General features: G+C 42.9%; 2 protein-coding genes across 2 annotated transcripts in view; one reads left to right on the top strand and one right to left on the bottom strand.

Annotated features, from left to right (window-relative positions):
• Positions 1-20745, bottom strand: part of EIF4E3 (eukaryotic translation initiation factor 4E family member 3) — an 86023-nt gene that overhangs the window by 48016 nt on the left and 17262 nt on the right. The window lies entirely within an intron of this gene.
• On the top strand, positions 15533-19275 carry GPR27 (G protein-coupled receptor 27). The gene has a single exon (XM_032648553.1). It carries the CDS (start codon positions 15851-15853, stop codon positions 16982-16984), a length of 1134 nt encoding a protein of 377 aa, XP_032504444.1. The 5' UTR covers positions 15533-15850; the 3' UTR covers positions 16985-19275.

Genomic DNA, 20745 nt, shown 5'->3' with positions numbered 1-20745 from the left:
GAGCAGTCATTTCCCACTACTTACTAAGGCAATCATCAAGAAACACATGGTACAAGCTAATTTTGTGGGGAAAGATTCACAGCTTGGAAGGTCCATGAAGTCACAGTATATCTAAGAGGTAGCTGGAAATTCTTTTTGGATAAAGATGTTCCTTTGGGAACATCTTGTAATTTTTTTCAGGTGAAGATAATTTCTCTACCTCCTTCCAAAAGATGAGAAAAAAGATTTTACATGTTTTGCAGCCTAGAATGCTGAGGTCTCAACAAAGCCTTTGTCCAAGCACTTAAGACAATGATCATTCAAATGAAAACGCCAACAGTTCCAAAATATACAAAGAACTCTTAACACTCAACAATAAGAAAATGAACAACCTGATTTAAAAATGGGCAAAGACCTGGACAACTCACCAAAGAAAATATACAGATGGCAAATAAGCATATGAAAATATGCTCAACGTCACGTGTCATTAGGGAATTACGAATCAAAACAACAACAGGATGTGGGTACACACTGATTAGAATGGCCAAAATCCAAAACACTGACAACACCAAATGCTGATGAAGATGTGGAGCAACAGGAACTCTCATTCACTGCTGGTGGTAATGCAAATGGTACAGCCATTTTGGAAGACAGTGGCGATTTCTTACAAACCTAAACATACTCTTACCATACGATCCAGCTATCATATTATTTGATATTTAGCCAAAGTACTGTAGTTGAAAATATGTTCACACAAAAATCTGCAGATAAATGTCTATAGCAACTTGATTCATAATTGCCAAAACCTGGAAGCACCCAAGATGTCCTTCAGCAGGTAAGTGGATAAATAAACTGTGGTACAACCATTAACTGGAATATTATTCAAGGATAAAAAGAAAAGAACTATCAAGCCATGAAAGCACATGAGGAAGCTTAAGTGCATATTACTAAGTGACAGGAGTCAATCTGAAAAGGCTACGTACTATATGATTCTGACTATATGACACTCTGGAAAACGGAAAAACATGGAGACGGTAAAAGGATCAGTATTTGCCAGGAGTTAGCGGGGAGGGAGGGAGGAATAGACAAAGAAAAGAGGAATTTTAGGGCAGTGAAACTACTCTGTACAGTACTCTAATGGCAGATACATGTCATTATACATTTGTCCAAACCCAGTGAATGTACAGCACCAAGATTGAATCCTAAGGTAAACTACAGACTTTGGATGACAATGATGTGTCAATGTAGGTTCATGGATTGGACCCCTCTGGGTGGATTTTGACGGTAGGGGAGGAAGTGCATATGTAGGGGTAACAGGAGTAACGGAAGTCTCTGTACCTTCTGCTCAATTTTACTGTCAACCTAAAGCTGCACTAAAAAACACAGACTACTTTAAAAAAAATACCAACAGCAATAATAGCTACAATTTCACGACTGCTTAACTATGTTCCATATTTACTTATCTCAGCTATTCCACATATCAACCCCATGAGGTAGATACAATTATCATCCCCGTTTTACACACTGGAGGCTCAAAATGGTTAAAGAACATTCCCACAATTACACGGCAAGACGTACAGAGTTGAAACCCAAGTCAGTCTGGTTCCAAGCCTGTGCTCCCAACATGTATAAACTCTTCTCTTGAGGACAAGTTTCACCTCCCTGAAGACGTCTCTCTGTCATATGAAAAATGAGCTCGGCCTTTGACTTAGGGAAGGATTCGAATTATGCTCCCAAATGCTAAAAACTGAACACTGTGGAAAAAGTGTACAAAGACTATAGATGCTTATTAAATAAACAATACGGGACTAGTAAACATCAGAGTTCAACTACAAATTAACAGCTGTTTTAGCATTTGCTGTAAGTTTGGTCGAACCATCTGCTTCTAGAGAGGGACCGTTTAAGAGATATAGACCAACAGATCCAAGTATCTCAATGAACTCCAAACACCAAAAACATGAAGAAAATCACACCAAAGCAGAGCATAATCAAATTGTTCGATACCAGGAAAAAGATACGCTATGAACAGAGAAACAAAAATAAGGATTAGAGAAGAGTTCTCATGGGAAATAATACAAGCAAGAGGATAGTGGAGCAATCTCTTCAAAGTGCTGAAATTTTAAAAATGTCATCTTAGAATTCTGTGTCCAGTAACACATCTTTTCAGAGACAATAGAGAAGAAATATGCTTCCAGCAAGATGGAGTAGAAATGCCTTTCTCAGTTTTTCTCACAGAGTACAGTGAAAACTCCTAAACATTATATATGAAACAAACAGAAGGTTTAAAGAAGGTGGCACACCAGCTAGGGACCTTGGGACCCAAGGAATGACATGATGGTGAGTTCCCTGGGATTTTTCTTCTTCTTCTTTTTTTTTTTGGCCACGTATATCCCAGATTTGGAGCTGGAAAAGCTGACAACCTGGAAACGACAATGGGTACAGACAAGAAAAGCCCCAACAAAAGCCTTTCTCCCTAACCAAAGGACACGGAAAGGAGTAGCCAAGCAAGATAAAAACTTTTAGACAAGAACTACTCTACACCAACCAAACACCATGGGAAAGACTGTGACCCTACCTCTACCCAAACCAGCAAGGCCAAGAGGGGAGCTTAGGCTTCTACCTTCACCAGGCAGAGTGGATCAAACAAACAAACAATGACACGAGCAAAAACCCTGTGATCCTACAATATCCTATAAACAAAAAACTCACTTCAAATACAACATGGTTAAATGGAAAGGAAAAGGAATGGAAAAAGATATACCATGTAAATATTAACCTAAAACAAAGAAGTAAGAGCGGCTCTCCTAATATCAGATAAAATAGATTTCAGAGCAAAGTTTACTAGAGACAAACGACATTACCTAAGGATGAAAGGATCAACCCACCAGGAAGACATAATGACTCCAAATATGTGTGCACCAAACAAAAGAGCCTCAAAATACACAAAGCAGACGCTGAAAGAGCAGAAAGGAGAAAGGCAATCCACAATTATAGCTGAAGACTTAAACACTCCACTCTCAGCAATCGATAGAACTATGAGACAGAGAACATCAGCACGGGTAAAGAAGAAATGAACAACAAAATCAGTCAACAATACCTAACTGAGATATACCGCACTTTAGCAGAATACGCATTTTTTTCAAATGCTCTAGAATGTTCACTAATATAGATTACATCCTGGACATAAAACAAACCTTAACAATGACAACAAAAAAAGAGCAGAAAGGCAACAGGACAGAAGCAGGTTAAAAGTAAAAAGGATAGAAAGTCTATTTTTCTTTCTGCAGGTAATACACAAAAACTTTCAATTTAACAAATATTTACTGAGCACCTCCCATGAACCAAGACTATATGAGAAAAACTGTTAAGAAAATGAAAGAACTTCAAGAATTCATTCGAAACCACACACCCATGCACACACGCAAACACACACATACAAGCAGACATCCTGAAATCCCAGGCATAGACTGTTAAGCAAAATTAGACATTACATTGATCCTTAGCTTGATTTTATGAGCATATCCTACCATGAAATAATTTTTTAAATATAAAAATAAGAGTAGATAAAAGATATACTGTGCCACTTCTAATCAAAAGAAAGCTGGAGTGGCTATATTATTATCACACTAATTAAATTTCAGAGCAAAGAATATTACCAGGAATGACAAAGGTCAATTAATCATGTAAAGGAGTTACTTCATCAAGAGGACACAGCAATTCTAAACATGTTGCTCCTGATGATGACAGAACTCCAAAATACATGAAGAAAAAACGGTTAGAAGTGCTAAGAGAAATACGAAAATCCATAATTATAGTCTGAGATTTCAACACCCCTCTCTCAATAACTGATAGAACAAGTAGACGGAAATTCACTAAGAGTATAAAATATTTCAACAACATTATCGACTGACTTGGCCGGACATTTATAGAACATTCTATTTAACAACCACACAATACACATTCTTTTCAAGTACACAAGGAGCATTTAAGTAAGACAGACCATATTCTGGGCCATAAAACAAATCACAATAAACTTAATAGAATTCAAGTCACATGCGTATGTTCTCTGATACGATGGAATTAAATTAAAAATTAATAACAGCAATATCCCTGGGAATCTCCAAATATATATAAGTTAATAACACACTTCTATATAACCCGTGGTTCAAAAAAGCAATCAAAAGGGAAATTAGAAAGTATTTTCAAATGAATAAGTATGAAAACACATACATCAAATTTGTGGGAGGCTGCTAAAAGAGTACTGAGGGAAAATTTTATAATAAGAATACTTAGAATAGTGGTCTCAAATCAATGAACTCAGCTTCATGTTAAGAAACTGGAAAGAGAAAACTGGACTCAAATTAAGTAAAAGAAAGGAAATAATAAAGATCAGAGTAGAAACCAATAAAGTGGAAAACAGAAAAACAACAGAGAAAATTAATGAAACAAAAATATAGTTCTTTGAGATTTAAAAAAACTGACAAACCTCTAGTCAGACTTTTCAGGAAAAAATTGAGAAGAAACAAACTACCAAAATCAGGAATGAGATAGATGATATCAAGCAGGCTCTACAGACAGCGAGGGAATTCTAAAGAAAACAAAGGGCTGATTAATAAGTCTCTGAAAATGAATTAACACTGATGAGATGGAAAAATTCCTTGAAAGACACAAACTACCAAAGTTTACTCAAGAAATAGATACTAACTTGAATAGCCATATATCTATAAAAGAAATGTAATATGTAGTTAAATACCTTCCCACAAAGGAAATTCAAGGCTCAAATGGCTTCACTCGTGAATTCTACCAAATATTTAAGGAAAAAATAATACCAACTACATAAATTCTTCTTCTACACAAACTACACACAGAAAAAAAAACTGGAAAGGAGAGAATACTTTCCAACTCATTCTATTAGGCCAGCCCCACTCTGAAGCAAAAAACAGACAAACCAGTACAAGAGGAGAAAATTAGAAACAAATAACCTTCATGAATATAGATGCAAAAATCTCAAACAAAATCTTAGCAAGTAGAATATAGGAAAACATAAAAAGGATAATACATCAGGACTAACTAGAGGTTCTCACAGGAATGCACATTGGTTTAACATTTGGGAGTCAATTAATATAATTCATCATTTAACAAACTGAAATAGTAAATCATCTCAAAAGATGCAGAAAAAGCATTTGCCAATCCAACATTCATTCCTGATTTAAAAAAAAAAAAACTCTCAGGGAAGTACAGATAGAAGGGAACTTCCTCATCTACAGGTATCTACAAAAACCTACAGCTAATATCATGCTTAATGGTGAAAAACTGAATGCTTTTCCTCTAATATGGGGGAAGAGACTAATGAGGTCCATTCTCATCACTTCTATTTAACATTGTACTTACTGCCAGTGCAATAAGGCAAGAAAAAGAAATAAAAAGCATTGGAAAAGAAAAAGTAAAACTGTCCTTATTCACAGACAACACAATCATCTATGTACAAAACCTGATGGAATTTGCCCCAAAAAGCTACTAGAATTAATAAGTGAGTTTAATAAAATCTCAGGATACAAGATCAATACAAAACTCAATAATATATTTATATACTAGGATTGAAGAATGAGAAATGGAAGTTTTTAAAAATACCATTTATAATAGTATCAAAATTATGAAATACTTATGGATAAATGTGGTGAAAGATGTGTAAAAACTGTACACTGATAACTACAAAATATTGCTGAAAGAAATTAAAGACCTAAATAAATGGAGAAATATACCTTGATCATGTAGAGGAAGATGGAGTATTGTTAAGATTTCAATTCTCCCCAAATTGATCTATACACAATCCCAATTAAAATCCCAACAGGCTTTTCTGTAGAATTTGACAAACTGATTCTAAGATCTATATATAAATGCTAATAACTCAGAATAGCCAAAACATTCTGAAAAAGAAGAACAAATTTGGAGAAATAACACTCCCTGATTTTAAAAGCTTATTGAAAAGCCACATTAATCAATACAGTGTAGTATCGCCCTCAAGATAGATGTAGATAAACTGAACAGAATAGCGAGTCCAGAAACAAACACACATATATATGAACAATTGATTTTTGACAAAAATGCAAAGGCAATTGTGTGAACAATAGTAGTTTTTCAAGAGAGGGATGGAACAATTGGCTATCCATATGCAAAAAAAAAAGAACTTCAATCCATACCTCCCATACCTCATACCATTTATAAGACTTAGCTTAATATGAAACACAAAATTTTAAGAAAATAAAACCTCTAGAAGAAAACGCAGAAGAAAATCTTTGTGACCCTGACTTAGGCAAGGATGTCTTAGATATGACAGAAAAATCAGATTCATAAAATAATTCAAAATGATAAACTGGACTTGGTGAAAATCAAAATCTTGTGCTTGTCAAAAGACACTATTAAAAGAATAAAAAGAGAAGCCACAGACCAAGAGAAAATATTTGTGAATCATGTATCTGAAAAAGAACTTGACTCCAGAATATATTCTTAAAACTTTCAAAACTCAATAATAAAAATATATACAAATGGTATCATGAAAAAAGGGCAAAAAATTGAACAGATTTATCAGCAAAGAAGATACAGAGATGGCAGATAAGCACATGAGAAGATGCTCAACATCATTAGCCATTATTTCCAAACTAGGAGAATTCTATTCCCAGCCAAACTATCAATCACGTATGAAGGTAAAAAAAGTGCGGTTTCAGATATGTAAAATCTTACTGAGATATATACACCACATAAAAATAAATGAGAAAAAAAAAAATAAACAAATAAAAAAAATAAATGAGAAAAGGTCTTCCCTGGTGGTGCAGTGGTTGAGAATCTGCCTGCCAATGCGGGGGACACGGGTTCAAGCCCTGGTCTGGGAGGATCCCACATGCCACGGAGCAGCTGGGCCCGTGAGCCACAGCTACTGAGCCTGCGCGTCTGGAGCCTGTGCTCCGCAACAAGAGAGGCCACGACAGTGAGAGGCCCGCGTGCCGCGATGAAGAGTGGCCCCCGCTCGCCGCAACTGGAGAAAGCCCTCGCACAGCAACGAAGACGCAACACAGCCAATAAATAAATAAATAAATTTATAAATAAAGAAATGAAAAAAGAAAGAAAGAGAAGGAAAGAAGAAGAAAAAGATGTGGGCTACAGGAAACAGGAGCTCTGACATAGGAAGGTAGTGAAGAGACAAACATGACGTTGAAGGGAAGTGCCAGGGCAACAGTCGTGCAGACGGCTGTTCAGATCAGATTGAAGAGAATGAAGGTTCCAGGAGAGATGTCTCCAAGGACAAAAATACAACCACCTGACTGCATGATGAGTTTGGCTGTAGTGAGTGAAACTGTATGGTTCTGTCAAAAAGTTTGAGTGGGGGCTTCCCTGGTGGCGCAGTGGTTGAGAGTCCACCTGCCGATGCAGGGGACACGGGTTCGTGCCCCGGTCTGGGAAGATCCCACAAGCCGCGGAGCGGCTGGGCCCGTGAGCCATGGCCGCTGAGCCTGCAAGTCCGGAGCCTGTTGCTCCGCAACGGGAGAGGCCACAACAGTGAGAGGCCCGCGTACCGCCAAAAAAAAAAAAAAAAAAAAAAAAAATTTGAGTGGGTTACAGGCACACATCACTTTACGGGGAGGAAAAACCACAATCATTAGCTCTGAGGATAACAAAAAAGGTGTACAATTCACAAAATGTAGTTTTCATGTGTGATTCAGCTGTGAACTATACTACACAAGATGGAATTTTACAATTCCACAGCTCACTGATGCCAAGCTGACTCTAACTAACTTGTATTCATTAGAGTTCTATGCCTGTTAGGAGAGTGGCAGAAGGGTGGCAGCAGGGGGTGGGGTGGCTCTGAGAAATGCAGCTGTTTACTCATAATGTCTGTGACACTGAAATCAGACCTTCTTAAAATCACATGGAAGTCTAAGGAGAAATGTGCCAAAGTCATACCTTTTATGTGGCTTGTTTCACCATCAAAATCGGTCTGCCTTGTCTCTGAGGTAAGCCCACCTTTTATTTTTGCAGATACTCTCCCTAACAGTGGTAAGAATTCTGGCCAGTGAAAGATTCTACACTTCATCTAAATCAAAACCCAGTGCAAAGCTTGGGGCGGGCGGAGGAAGAATTTATGCGTGTGGATGCGAACGTGTATAGAGGGTGGGTATTTTAAAGAGTTAAACGTTCATTTTTCATTACAAGAAAGTTATTGGATAACTGGTAAGACAGAAAATCAAGAAAGAGTAGGTACATCCCTAAAGGTGTGTCTTATGGGCCTCAGTACCATAGCTTAGACCATTAGATAAGGGTGTACTCCAAAAAACTGTATCTTAAAAATTATAGTCTCTATAATTCTCTAGAATAGAAAATAACAACAATCAATGCACTATTTGATTTTTGAGTACATAAGAGAGGAGGGGGAGGAGGGGATTACAGAAGTAGTAGCTCTGATATCTACTAATTATATCATGATTCCACACACAGGAAGAGAACATTTAAGCAACAGGTTTGATCCTATCATCTTTGGCACTCACAGTAGCACCCTTGTCCTGATAGTTGCATTCCATCTTTCAAAAGTAAAATTTAGGATCACAACATGATTTAACCCTAGAGGGAGCTGAAGCAGCTATTAAACATTATACAATAGAAAAGAGAGGGGCCACATAAAAGGCTTTTTTCTCACTTGCAGCCATGGCTATAACTCTTTGAAAAAAATATACTACCAAAATATCAAAAAATGAGATTTTAAGTGGTGACAAGTGTATATTTTTGTTTCTTCTAAATGTTAGAAGCGTTCATTTTCAAACGATTAAAATACCGCCTATAGCATAATGGTTTTTCTCAATTCTGTACCAAGTAATACAACCTTCAGTTTAGTATTTATTTATAAGATATTGATAGGTTTTTTTCCCCCTCAATTATGTATTAGTCAACGCAGCCCTGTATGTGTACTTATTAAGAATGCAGGCTTTCAGGCCAGGTAGACCAGGCTTTAACCTTGCTTTACCACTATAGACTATGTAATTAACTGCTGTAATTAACATAAGACTCGAGGTTTCTCATCTGTAAAATGGGGGTACAGGGTTTTGTAGAAGTAAACTAGACAGTGTATGCAAAACACCTTGGTGCACTAATGGAGCTAAAAAAAAAAAACATCTTTCCCAATGGGTAGACGCTGGACTGTAAAGCTACTGACTGAATAAGAATTTCTTAATCCCTCCTCCCAAGTTCATTTCGGCATCAAAGCATGTAAATACAGAAGCAAACCAAAGACACAGCCCTTGTACACATAACCTTATGGCAAGACATACTGATTTCTGTGACCAACCCCAGGGAAGGGCCCGAGAGTTCACACCTTAAAGGCTTACATTCACTCAGGAAGCAATGAGGAGTCCATGTCACTTTCTAGGCCGGCAGCACTCTTTTGATAAGGATACATCCTAAGGTTACAGAGGTGACCTGACTTTAATATGAAATATGGGCACAATTATGGTACTTGCTTAGGACATCCAGAGTTGTGCAACCATCATCACTACCTAACTTTAGAACAACTTCATCACCCCCAAAACAAACGCTCCAATACCCATTTGCAGTCACTCTTCAATCCCCTCTACCCCAAGTCCCTGGCAACTACCAATCCGCTTTCTGTCTCCATAGATGTGCCAACTCTGGCCATTTTATAGAAATGCAAGTGTACAATACATGGTCTTCTGCATTTGACTTCTTCCACTTAGCATAATGTTTTCAAGGTTCGTCCATGTTGCAGCATATGTCAGTATTTCATCCCCTTTTATGAGTGTGTAATATTCCACTACGTGGAGAACTCACATTTTGTTTATCCACTCATCCACTGACAGACAATTGGATTGCTCCCCCCTTGGCTGGTATGAGAAATGCTGCTATAAACATCTGTGTACAAATTTTATGTGGACATGTTTTTATTTCTCTTGGGTATATACCTAGGAGTGGTATATACTGCTGGGTCATAGGTAACTCTATGTTTAACTTATGAGAAATTTCCTAACCATTTTCCAAAACAGCAGCATCGTTTTATATTTATACACCAGCATTGTATGAGGTTCTAATTTCTCCACATCATCGTCAACACTTGCTATTGTCTATTTTTTTGATAACAGCCATCCCACTAGGTGTGAAGTGGTATCTCGCTATGGTTTTGATTCGCATCTTTCTAATGTTTAACGATGGTAGGCATCTTTCCATGTATTTATTGGCCATTTGTGTATCTTTTTGAAGAAATGCCTATTCAAACCCTTTGCCCAATTTTAAATTGGACTGTTTGGCTTTTTACTGTTGATTCATAGGCATTCTTTATATATTCTAGACACAATTCCCTCATCAGATATATAACTTGAAAATACCTTCTCGCATTCTGTAGGTTGTCTTCTCACTTTCTTGAAGGTGTTCTTTGAAGTGCAAACTTTAAAAATTTAATAAAATCCAATTTATCTATCTTTTCCACTTTTTGCTCATCCTTTTGGTGTCATATCTAAGAAACTATTGCCTAATCTAAAGTTATGAAAATTCACTCCTATGTTTTCTTCTAAGTTTTACAGTTTTAGCCCTTACATTTATGTCTATGATACATTTGAGTTAATTTTTTGTACATTATATTTGTGAGGTAAGGGTCCAACTTCATTTTTTGCACATGGAGAAAACTGTTAAAAGAGTTTTCCACTAAACCATATTTTGCTTATTAGAAGTGTGACAGTATGCCATGAACGTACACATGAATGACATATTACAGTCATTCATTCAACAAACATATACAGCAAGGACAATATTTTGAGATATGACCTGATCATTTTCTTCCTGTTTTTCCCTTTCCTTCCCCACACTGAAGCAGATAGCAGGGTCCAGGCTTCCTCGCCAAGGAGGAGGTTTACGGAAGGTAGCTTCCTGACTTTTGTTCTCCCAAACACCTAAAATTCTGGACCACCGATTCCCAGGAGAACTGACCAATTATACTATCTAGAACAGAAAGAACAGTATTCCCCAGTGCTGGAGTAGACAGGGAGCCCCCAGAGACGAAGGCAGAAGGGAAGAGCGAGAGGGTACTGAGAGAGGGGATCTGCACTGGGTTTCCCAGACATAGAGCTGAGAGACATCTAATACGATATAGATCCTCAGCCCCTATTCTCACGCCCCAAGTCTGGCATGAGACAGCTAAGAATCACCAAACCACAATGACTTTTAAGGAGAGAAAAAACATGGCAACAACTGACCAAACATCACTGACCTCCCATACACATGCACACACTACCCTGAACGACTGTGTGCTGGGCAATCTGGGCACTAGCCTGGAATTAGGTCACATCCCAAAGAAGCAAAGGTCCATGATGAAACCCCAGAAGCACCAAGTTTACATGTTTTTCTTCACCATCAATGCAAAATGGCAACTCAGTCAGAAATTAAGTTTCTACGAAGCAGTTATATTTCTGGCACCCTTGATTTTATAGACTGACATTCACACCTGCCACACAAATATTGAGACACATATATATACACATATATGTGTGTGTGTGTGTCTGTGTGTGTCTGTGTGTGTGTGTATGGCATCCTCCTAGGCTAGGTTGAGAATATAAAAGTCAATCAAGCCATGGTTAGCCAAGGCATTTATAGTCTAGTAAGAGCAAAAAATGTAGTTACCATTTATTACACACCACCTGGGTGCACACCTTGCGTTACACTCTTTTTTTGTAAATGGATCGAATTTAATGGAATCTTCCTCGCAAAAGGCCTTTGAAGCTCAGAGGTTCAGAGGAGGTAAAGGACTTGGCTAAGGATACATGTTAGTAATTGATGGGACTCGGATATGAACTAAGGTATATTTAACTCCAAGTCCATTTGCAGTCCTGAAGTTATGACTCCCTCCCATGGAGAGGCCAATCTGAGTAATATCCTTTGATAACTCAGCATCCATTGGACATAGATTTTGCCTCATGTTTTCTAAGAGTTGGGATGAGACTAAGTCAAACCAACCTCCTCTAACTTGACGCTCAACATGCCCATTGGCAGATGACTAGCCAGAAGCCTGAGGCTGGACAGGAGACATCAGCCAAACTGGCTCCCGTGATGATGGGGACCATGGCCTTGATTGAATCTGTCAAGGTCTGTCGACCAGTCTTCCGAACAGCAGACTTCCATTACCATTCACATCACCTACATGTGCAGCAAAGAAGTAACAGAACTAATTTGGGGTGGAAACCCCAACTTTTCTATCTATGTGCAAAAGGAAGCAATTTCTCTTAGAGGGAAGAATCCCACCGAGCTGTTACGCTTTGAGATGCTAGCACTCAAACTGGCGCCTAAGAAACTATTTTAAATTCTTCAGTGAAGCTCCCGAGAAACAATAAAGGGAAAATAAGTTGATTCTGGCAATGAAACGTTAATAGTTTTTCCTTAAGTATTAATCTTCTGAACAAATGGTGACAATGAAAGAAGCAGGCATATAACTGCTGTGAGAGCCGTGATTTATATATTTTCTATTGCTGCTTCTGCTATTTGATCCTTAGAAGATGACTAATCCAAATCCCAAAGAGAAGCGTACTGAGTCCTGGAGAGAAGCAGAAACCTTAGAGAAACCTAAATCATAAGGAACTACTGTCTCTCCTTATGGGTCTTTTTATGCAGAATAAATCTCTCCCCATCCGGGATTGTATAACCATTTACCTTTCATTTTCTCATATACAAAGTGAACCTCAGAGGTGAGGACCCTCTGAAATCATTTGGTCCAATTTCTCCTTTTGTAAATGGGAACATTTGAGATGCCAAGAGGTTAAGCGAAATGTCAGGTGATCATTAGAACAAATACTATGAAGATTTCATCTAAGTGGTAAGGGGACTGACCTAGGAGTGAGAAGACCCGGATTCTACTGCCCACTCGGCCATGTATGAGTTCACAGAATGAAAACACTGGATGAGATGCTTTTGAAAATCTCTCCCCTCTTTGAAGCGGCTTTAATTCTGTGAATATCAGTAGTGTTGGGTTGTTTGTTTTTACCAAGGTAGCACCTTTTTCTGCAGTTACAGTGAAGGGGCAATACGTGGTGGTTGTGAGCGTGGGCTCTAGAGTCAGACTTTCTGCCTTGCAGTCCCAGCTCTCACACTTACTTTTGGTGAAAGCCTGAACAAATTAACCTCTCTGCCTCATCTGCAAAATGGAAATTATAACAGTACCCACCCCGTAAGGCCTTTAGAATGATGAAACGAGACAACACATGTCAAGTACTCAGCACACCGCCTGGTACATAGCAAGTGCTCAGCGAACACAGGCTGCCCTTAACAGTGTCATAAAGGAACCAGAGTTGTGGTTGCGTTAAAAGAAGGCATCCCTTCCTCTGGGCAGAAGCAGCCCAAGTGCTAAGGTCCACATCAAGGCTGGAACTCACCGTCTGTGGCTATGTGCCTGGCTCTAAAATATCAAAGTAAGAAATCACTCCCCAATATCCTTTGCTGAGAGTGGTACCCAATGAATACGTGTCTGTTATCATGTAGGCCTTCTAGAAAACTCTTCAGAGGAGGCCCACTTAGATGGCAAGGACACTTTTGCTCTTCTTTTCTTTTCCTCCTTTCTGCCTGGAATGCCGAGGGAATGGCTGGGGTGTCAGCAGCCTACTGATCACGAGGAAAGGGCTAAAAGATTTTCAGAGACTCAGACTTACAGCCAATAATTCAATGCCATTAACCTCCAGACTTCTTGTTTTATGAAGAAAATAAACTCGTGTACATTTTTGAGCTACTATTATCAAAATGCAATTCCTGACCAAAACACTCTCCAAAATCTACTTCTCTTTTCTGTCAACAAATATCCGTAGACTTGCCTGGTCAGCCACTTGTCCCTGGCCACTTAGGGGCCCTAAGTCAGGCCCTCATTGGCCATCACTTAGATTTTTACAAAATGTCCAAATGCCCTCAAGGTCCTTGCTATTCCAAGTGTGGTCTGTAGACCAGAGACATTAGTGTCGCCTAAGAAATTATTAGAAAGGCATCATCTCCAGCCCCATCCAGACGTACTGAATCAGGATCCCCAGTGGTTTCTGGGCACATTAAAGGCTAAGGCTCTGGACTAGACTTCCAGACTCTGCTCTGTCATTCCTCTTAAACACTACTGTCAAAATAATCTTCCTGACGCACATCAGTCGTTTTCTAATCACAGCACTTCCCTCAAAAACCTCCAAGGGCTCCTGACTGCCTATAGACTAAAGTTTAGACTCCTCAGTCTGACAAGGCTTTCTATGATCTTGTGTCATCCTAAAAATGCCCATCACAGTGCCTGCCATGCCAATAAATAATATTCTGCATAAAACAAAGAAAAAAATGAGTGTACCTAAGAAAGAACATATTTCTTAATTCTGGCTTCTCCATCCTAGGCATTGCGGATACAGGGTTAGGAAAAACTAGACACAGTTGCTTGCCTTCCTGGAGCTTAGAGATCAGTTGAAAGGACGGGATCTTCAAAAGCAATAAAAATACGTAATACCAAATAATTAAATGCTAAGAAGGAAATGAATGGGCAATGGTACAGAGTAAGCTAGACTGGTCAGAAGAGTGACCCAGAGGATGGGGAGCCCGTTGAGGGGCTGGTCCAGGCAGAGGGAACAGCCTACGCAAAGCCTGGAGACAATTTGGTGCAGGTGAGGATCAGAACAGGGGCTGCCCTTTCGGGCTTCCCAGAAGACTGACACCCTGGGAGGAAGGTGGCATGGGATTCACCTTCCAAATCAAGGGAAAATGCTGAATTTCTTTTCCCTGACAGATGCCTTCACTGGGACCACGAATGGGGCAGAGAACAGGGTATGCTTCAGGGTCGCTGGCGAGTCCAGCCGTGGAAATCAGACCGAGTGAAATTTGAATCTCAGCTCTACCACTTACCGGCTCTCAACTCCCTTGACCTCCAAGCCTCTGCTTCCTCAGATATAAAGCGGGTTTAAGCATAGAACCAACTTTGTCATTTCTGTGAACGCTGAGGGCGTAAAGCTCCCCAGAACACTACCGCCCACATCAGTGCTGACCTGAATACTAGAGGTTACAAGGCTGTGATCACGACGATGACTGTGAATTACTATGAGCTTGCGGGCAGAGGGCTCATCCCAGATCCTCCGGTCCCACACCCCGCCCCCACGCCCCGAGGCCTCCCGACCCTGCCATGCCAGGCAACCTCCCCCCCCCCCACCCCGCGCACGGCCACCTCAGTGACCCCAGGGCGGGCGCCGGGCACCGCCGCCGGACCCCCGTTACCTGGGGCCAAACGCGACCTGCCGCCACCTCGCGTCCTGGGCCCTGCCTCCCTCCCGGCCGCCTCCCGGCCCCGCAGCTGCTGCGGCGGCGCCCCCAGCCCAGCCCGGCCCGGGCGGCGCGGGATGCCTCGGCGGGGCTGGCGGCGGCGGCCACGCGGCGCGCTCCGGCGGAGGGGAGGGGGCTCCGCGGCGGCGGCGGCGGCGGCGGCGGCGGCGGGGACGGCCGCTGGCCCGGCGCGGGGCAGAGCCCAGAAGCGCAGCGGCGGCGGCGGCGGCGGCGGCGGCGGCGGAGGTGGAGGAGGAGGAGGAGGAGGATGCAGGGGCTGCGGGCGGTGGCGCGGCCCGGTCCGCAGTGAAGCCCGCGGCGCCCGAGGCGCAGGGAGTGGCCGTCGCCTCCTGCGCGCACCATTCCTGAGATGGCGGCGACGCGGCGGCAGCTCGGGGAGCCGAGGAGGGGTCACCCGGGCGCGGGCTGAGCCCCGCCGGCCCGGGAGCTCGCCGAAGACCCGCGCGCTTGGTTGAGTTCCGGCCGGCCGGCAGGCCTGCGGAGCGGCGAGGCCGGGGTCGGCCCCGGAGCGGAGCGCGGAGCCCGGCCCGGGGAGGCCGCGATGGCGAACGCGAGCGAGCCGGGCGGCGGCGGCGGCGGCGAGGCGGCCGCCCTGGGCCTCAAGCTGGCCACGCTCAGCCTACTGCTGTGCGTTAGCCTCGCGGGCAACGTGCTGTTCGCGCTGCTGATCGTGCGGGAGCGCAGCCTGCACCGCGCCCCGTACTACCTGCTGCTCGACCTGTGCCTGGCCGACGGGCTGCGCGCGCTCGCCTGCCTCCCGGCCGTCATGCTGGCGGCGCGGCGGGCAGCGGCCGCCGCGGGGGCGCCGCCGGGCGCGCTGGGCTGCAAGCTGCTCGCCTTCCTGGCCGCGCTCTTCTGCTTCCACGCCGCCTTCCTGCTGCTCGGCGTGGGCGTCACCCGCTACCTGGCCATAGCGCACCACCGATTCTACGCCGAGCGCCTGGCCGGCTGGCCATGCGCCGCCATGCTGGTGTGCGCCGCCTGGGCGCTGGCGCTGGCCGCGGCCTTCCCGCCAGTGCTGGACGGCGGCGGCGGCGGCGACGAGGAGGACGCGCCGTGCGCCCTGGAGCAGCGGCCCGACGGCGCCCCCGGCGCGCTGGGCTTCCTGCTGCTGCTGGCCGTGGTGGTGGGCGCCACGCACCTCGTCTACCTCCGCCTGCTCTTCTTCATCCACGATCGCCGCAAGATGCGGCCCGCGCGCCTCGTGCCCGCCGTCAGCCACGACTGGACCTTCCACGGCCCCGGTGCCACCGGCCAGGCGGCCGCCAACTGGACGGCGGGCTTCGGCCGCGGGCCCACGCCGCCCGCGCTCGTGGGCATCCGGCCGGCCGGGCCCGGCCGTGGCGCGCGCCGCCTCCTCGTGCTCGAGGAGTTCAAGACAGAGAAGAGGCTGTGCAAGATGTTCTATGCCATCACGCTGCTCTTCCTGTTCCTCTGGGGGCCCTACGTCGTGGCCAGTTACATGCGGGTCCTGGTGCGGCCCGGCGCTGTCCCCCAGGCCTACCTGACGGCCTCCGTGTGGCTGACCTTCGCGCAGGCCGGCATCAACCCCGTCGTGTGCTTCCTCTTCAACAGAGAGCTCAGGGACTGCTTCCGAGCCCAGTTCCCCTGTTGCCAGAGCCCCCAGGCCACCCAGGCCACCCTCCCCTGCGACTTGAAAGGCATCGGTTTATAAGTGGCTCTCCCTTCACCTGCACCGCAACCCGGCCTCTCCCTTTGGCTTGGACAGTGACGTCTTTTCTCCCCCTTCTGCCCCCTTTTTAATTTTCTGAGCTGCCTTCAAAACGGCTCTCGAAGTGCATCATCACTAGGATTGTACAGACTCCTTTTGGGGGGAGGGTTTCGAAGTCCCAGCCCCACCCCAGCTCCTTGCGATTGTTCTCCTAAATATATTTTCATCCTGACAGCAGGCCCTGGAATCTTTGTACTGGCACTGATGTCTTTTATTCCATGAGTTACTCTTTTTTTTTTTTTTTTTTTTTTTACAATAAAAGCTAAACTAATTTTTTTTCATGCAACCTTTCCTAAAGACCATGGCCAGTTTTCTACAGAAGCTATTTTTGACAACCTCAAGTGGCATTACATTTTGCATTGAGGTAGAGGAACCCAGGGGGACTTAACAAGTTTGATTTCTTGAGGGTCTTCTGTTGGCAGCAGGAGAAAAGAGGGAAAGTTGTCTCAAGTTCCCTCTGAATTGCCATCGGTGGGGTCAGTTGGACTGCTGTGGTTCTTTGAAGGCGTTGAGAATTTTGTTCAGTATTGATATTGAATTTAAAGAGCAGAAATGGGAACGAGTAGCAAGGCAGTCATTTTTAATCAGTAACAAGTAACACAAGATTTGTTTCCTACCTTGCTTTATACTACTAGCAAATGCCCGTCAGCGACAACTGCTCTTTGTATCATACCAATCTTGAGTGGAAACATTTCTGTAAAACTGTACCTTTCAAAAGAGTAAGAAGTGTTTTGGTTAGTAATGGTGTGGAGAAAATACAGTATTGCATGTTTTTGTATGTACTGATTGTGGTTCACGGAGGGGAGGGCTCAGAGACAAGCAGAGTGCTAAATCAAAACTGTTTAGGTATTTTTTGCCAATAAAAATTAAAATAATTTTAGGGGAACAGTTTGTGCTTTGAAGAGCCCAGTTTTATTCTGTCTGATGAAACTAATTGCCACTTTGAAAACTGTTATTCTTTTGTTCATGGTATAAATGGATGGAATATAATGATACTCTACTTCTATGAGACAAAGCATTTCCTTAAAATGTTTGCTAGGTTAAGCTGTGCTGTTCTCCTGATGGTTATTTTAAATTAATAATGAGAACTATAATTTTAAGTACTATTTCTTTGTTAGACACGTTGTAACCTTAAGTTGAAAGACTAAATTCTGCAAGTACTGTATTTTTTCGCTTATAACGCTACATTTTTATTAACGTATCTTCCGTTTTGAGGATTTATATCTGTATTTCTCTTTGCATTATATAAATATACCAGTATTTTCATTCTGGAGTGGGTTTTTGTTCCTGTTGTTGTTTGAGACTGTGACAGGTGGTAATATGCGTCTAAGTAAGGTACTCATGTTTTTATTATCCTTTTAGTGCATGCTGTTTAGCTGACCATAATTTCTAAGACATTTGGAGGCTTGTTAACTTAAAATGCAAGATAAAAAATCTGCAGATCTTCTCTTCAAGGGAAGAAGCAGTATATATATATACTGCTTCAAAACTTTTTTATGAACATATAAAACATGAATGTAAGCAAAGTAACCATTTTGATAAAATAATAATTAAAGTGGGTACAGTAAATATATTGAAATTTGAGTTGCGCATAATATAAACTACTAAATATTCAGTCCAAGATGGATAAGTCATAATAAGAGGGTGTGGCCAATTTCGCAGGTGAATGGTCAGCATTATTTTATTTTGTCCGTAAATGTCAATCAGTCTATGCAGACAGTCTCCTATTTGGAAAGTACGAGTAACTATCAGCCTGTTTCTCCCCAGATCATACGACCGGGTAGACATTAATTATCCAAGGGCCACTCATCAGAAATCTTAGCTTATCTAAAGACAGGCCGAGGAAGTAAATCTCTCCTCGTCCAACATCCCCCCACCAGCCACAAGTGATCCAAGTTCAAAAAACAGAAGTCACTAAGCCTATGTGATGGTCAGAATTTTTAGCACCTGCCATGGCATGGGAACTAGGCTGTCAGGGCTAACTCCTGTTTTTTGTTTTGCTTTGTTCTGACTGGATGGGAGATTTCTAATGAGAATTCAAGTGACAAGTAACGAGAAATGACGGCCAACTGTAAAGGAAAAAGAAGAACCAAGAGATGCGGAGGAACTAGCTGTCCAGAGGAATAGGGTGCAGGAGCAAAACTCCCCTTGCACCTCAACAGCTACTTTCATCACTGAATTTATTAGCCTGTACTTTGATTGTTAATTATCTTAATAAAGAATCATCAAGAGAAGGTTACTTGTATTTCAGAATACTCTACTTCTTGTACCAGGACAGGAACAATGTATTTGGGGAAGACTTCCATTAAAATAGCACATTTTCTGTCATTGACAAGTTAATTTAGCACAACTCCTCCGCCACTCCTCCCCAGGTGAAATTAATGGGTTATGTCTATACTTGAAGCAAAAGAAAATAGATTGCTTGTCTATAAATCTCTGCATGTCCTGGCATGGAATTATTGGGTCAAAAATGAGCATCTTTAGGTCTTTTGACACCATATGTCAAATCGCTTTGCGGAAAGACATATCTACTTTTAGATTTCCACCTGACCATGTTCATTTTTTACAAATTGAAATATCTCTAAGTGGGGAGGCGAAGAACAAATCAATAACCATAACGATGAAGAATAACCTCCATATGCACCATTCAGCCTTGCCAGATCTTGTCAGTCTTGCCATATTGGTTTCTACCTTTCCTTCTTTCTTTCCTTTTCCTTTCTTCCCTTTTTCCTCTTCTTTCTTCCCTTCCTCCCTCTCTTATTCCTTCTCTCCCTCCTTTCCTCCTCTATTTTCTTCCTTCCTTCTCTTTTTCTTCCTTTCTTTCTCCCTCTTTTTGAAAGAAAGAAAATACAACACAATCATTTCTGCCAAGGCTTTGGGCTCACCATCAGCCATCTACATTTTCAAACACCCTGCCCATAAGAGGTAACAGGGTCCCAGGTCCCGGGGCTGAGTCAGGATGGATCATTGGGTTGGCAAGATTGGTTCTACCCTTCACTGTCTTTCCATGACCCATACCAGTGCAAAATTCTGGTTTGCCACAGAAGGCCTTTTATGGTCCGGCCCCTCCACCACCCTGGCCTCATCTTCCCCTTATATTTCCATCTCGCCCTTCTCTGGTTACCTTTGTATAAGCGCTCCCTGGAAAGCCCGTCCCCCTCCTCTGCCTGGGGACTCCCTCGCCACCTCCTCCAGAGCAGAGGCAATATTCACAATGTGTAATAACTGGGATGACACGGGCATAACTAACCTGTACAGCTGTACCCCAGCGTCTTAGCTGAATATCAGGTTTGTGCTGGACTCAGATCCAAGGCTTCTGGAAGGCCTTCTTGGCCCAGTCACCCCTCTGCTGGGCTCGCACGGTGCACACCTGGGCTCCTGGCTCCCGCGCTGGTCTCACATCCTCCCACTCCCGACTCAGGCTCTGTGCTCCAGCCACTGCAAGTCACTGGCAGTGCCCCGAACAGACCATACTGGGTCACACCAACATGCCTTTGCTGTGTTGTTTCTTGCGTCCAAAGTCCTTACTTCCTCTTTTCCCAACTCAACCGCTGTTAAGCTTTCGAACATACAGGCTGAACTCTTAGACATAAAGGGTGAACTAACCTCTACAGAGAAGGGGAGATTGTCCCCATGCAGGTCCTGAAAACTTTCCAAGTCTCCAAACACAGTCAATAGATCTGAGTGCCACGGTGGGCTGAGCA

Source organism: Phocoena sinus, chromosome 11 (genome assembly GCF_008692025.1).
Source record: "Phocoena sinus isolate mPhoSin1 chromosome 11, mPhoSin1.pri, whole genome shotgun sequence".
NCBI classification, from domain to species: Eukaryota; Metazoa; Chordata; class Mammalia; order Artiodactyla; family Phocoenidae; genus Phocoena; species Phocoena sinus.
Note: the sequence above shows the minus strand (reverse complement) of the source record. Positions and strands in the feature narration are given on the sequence as shown.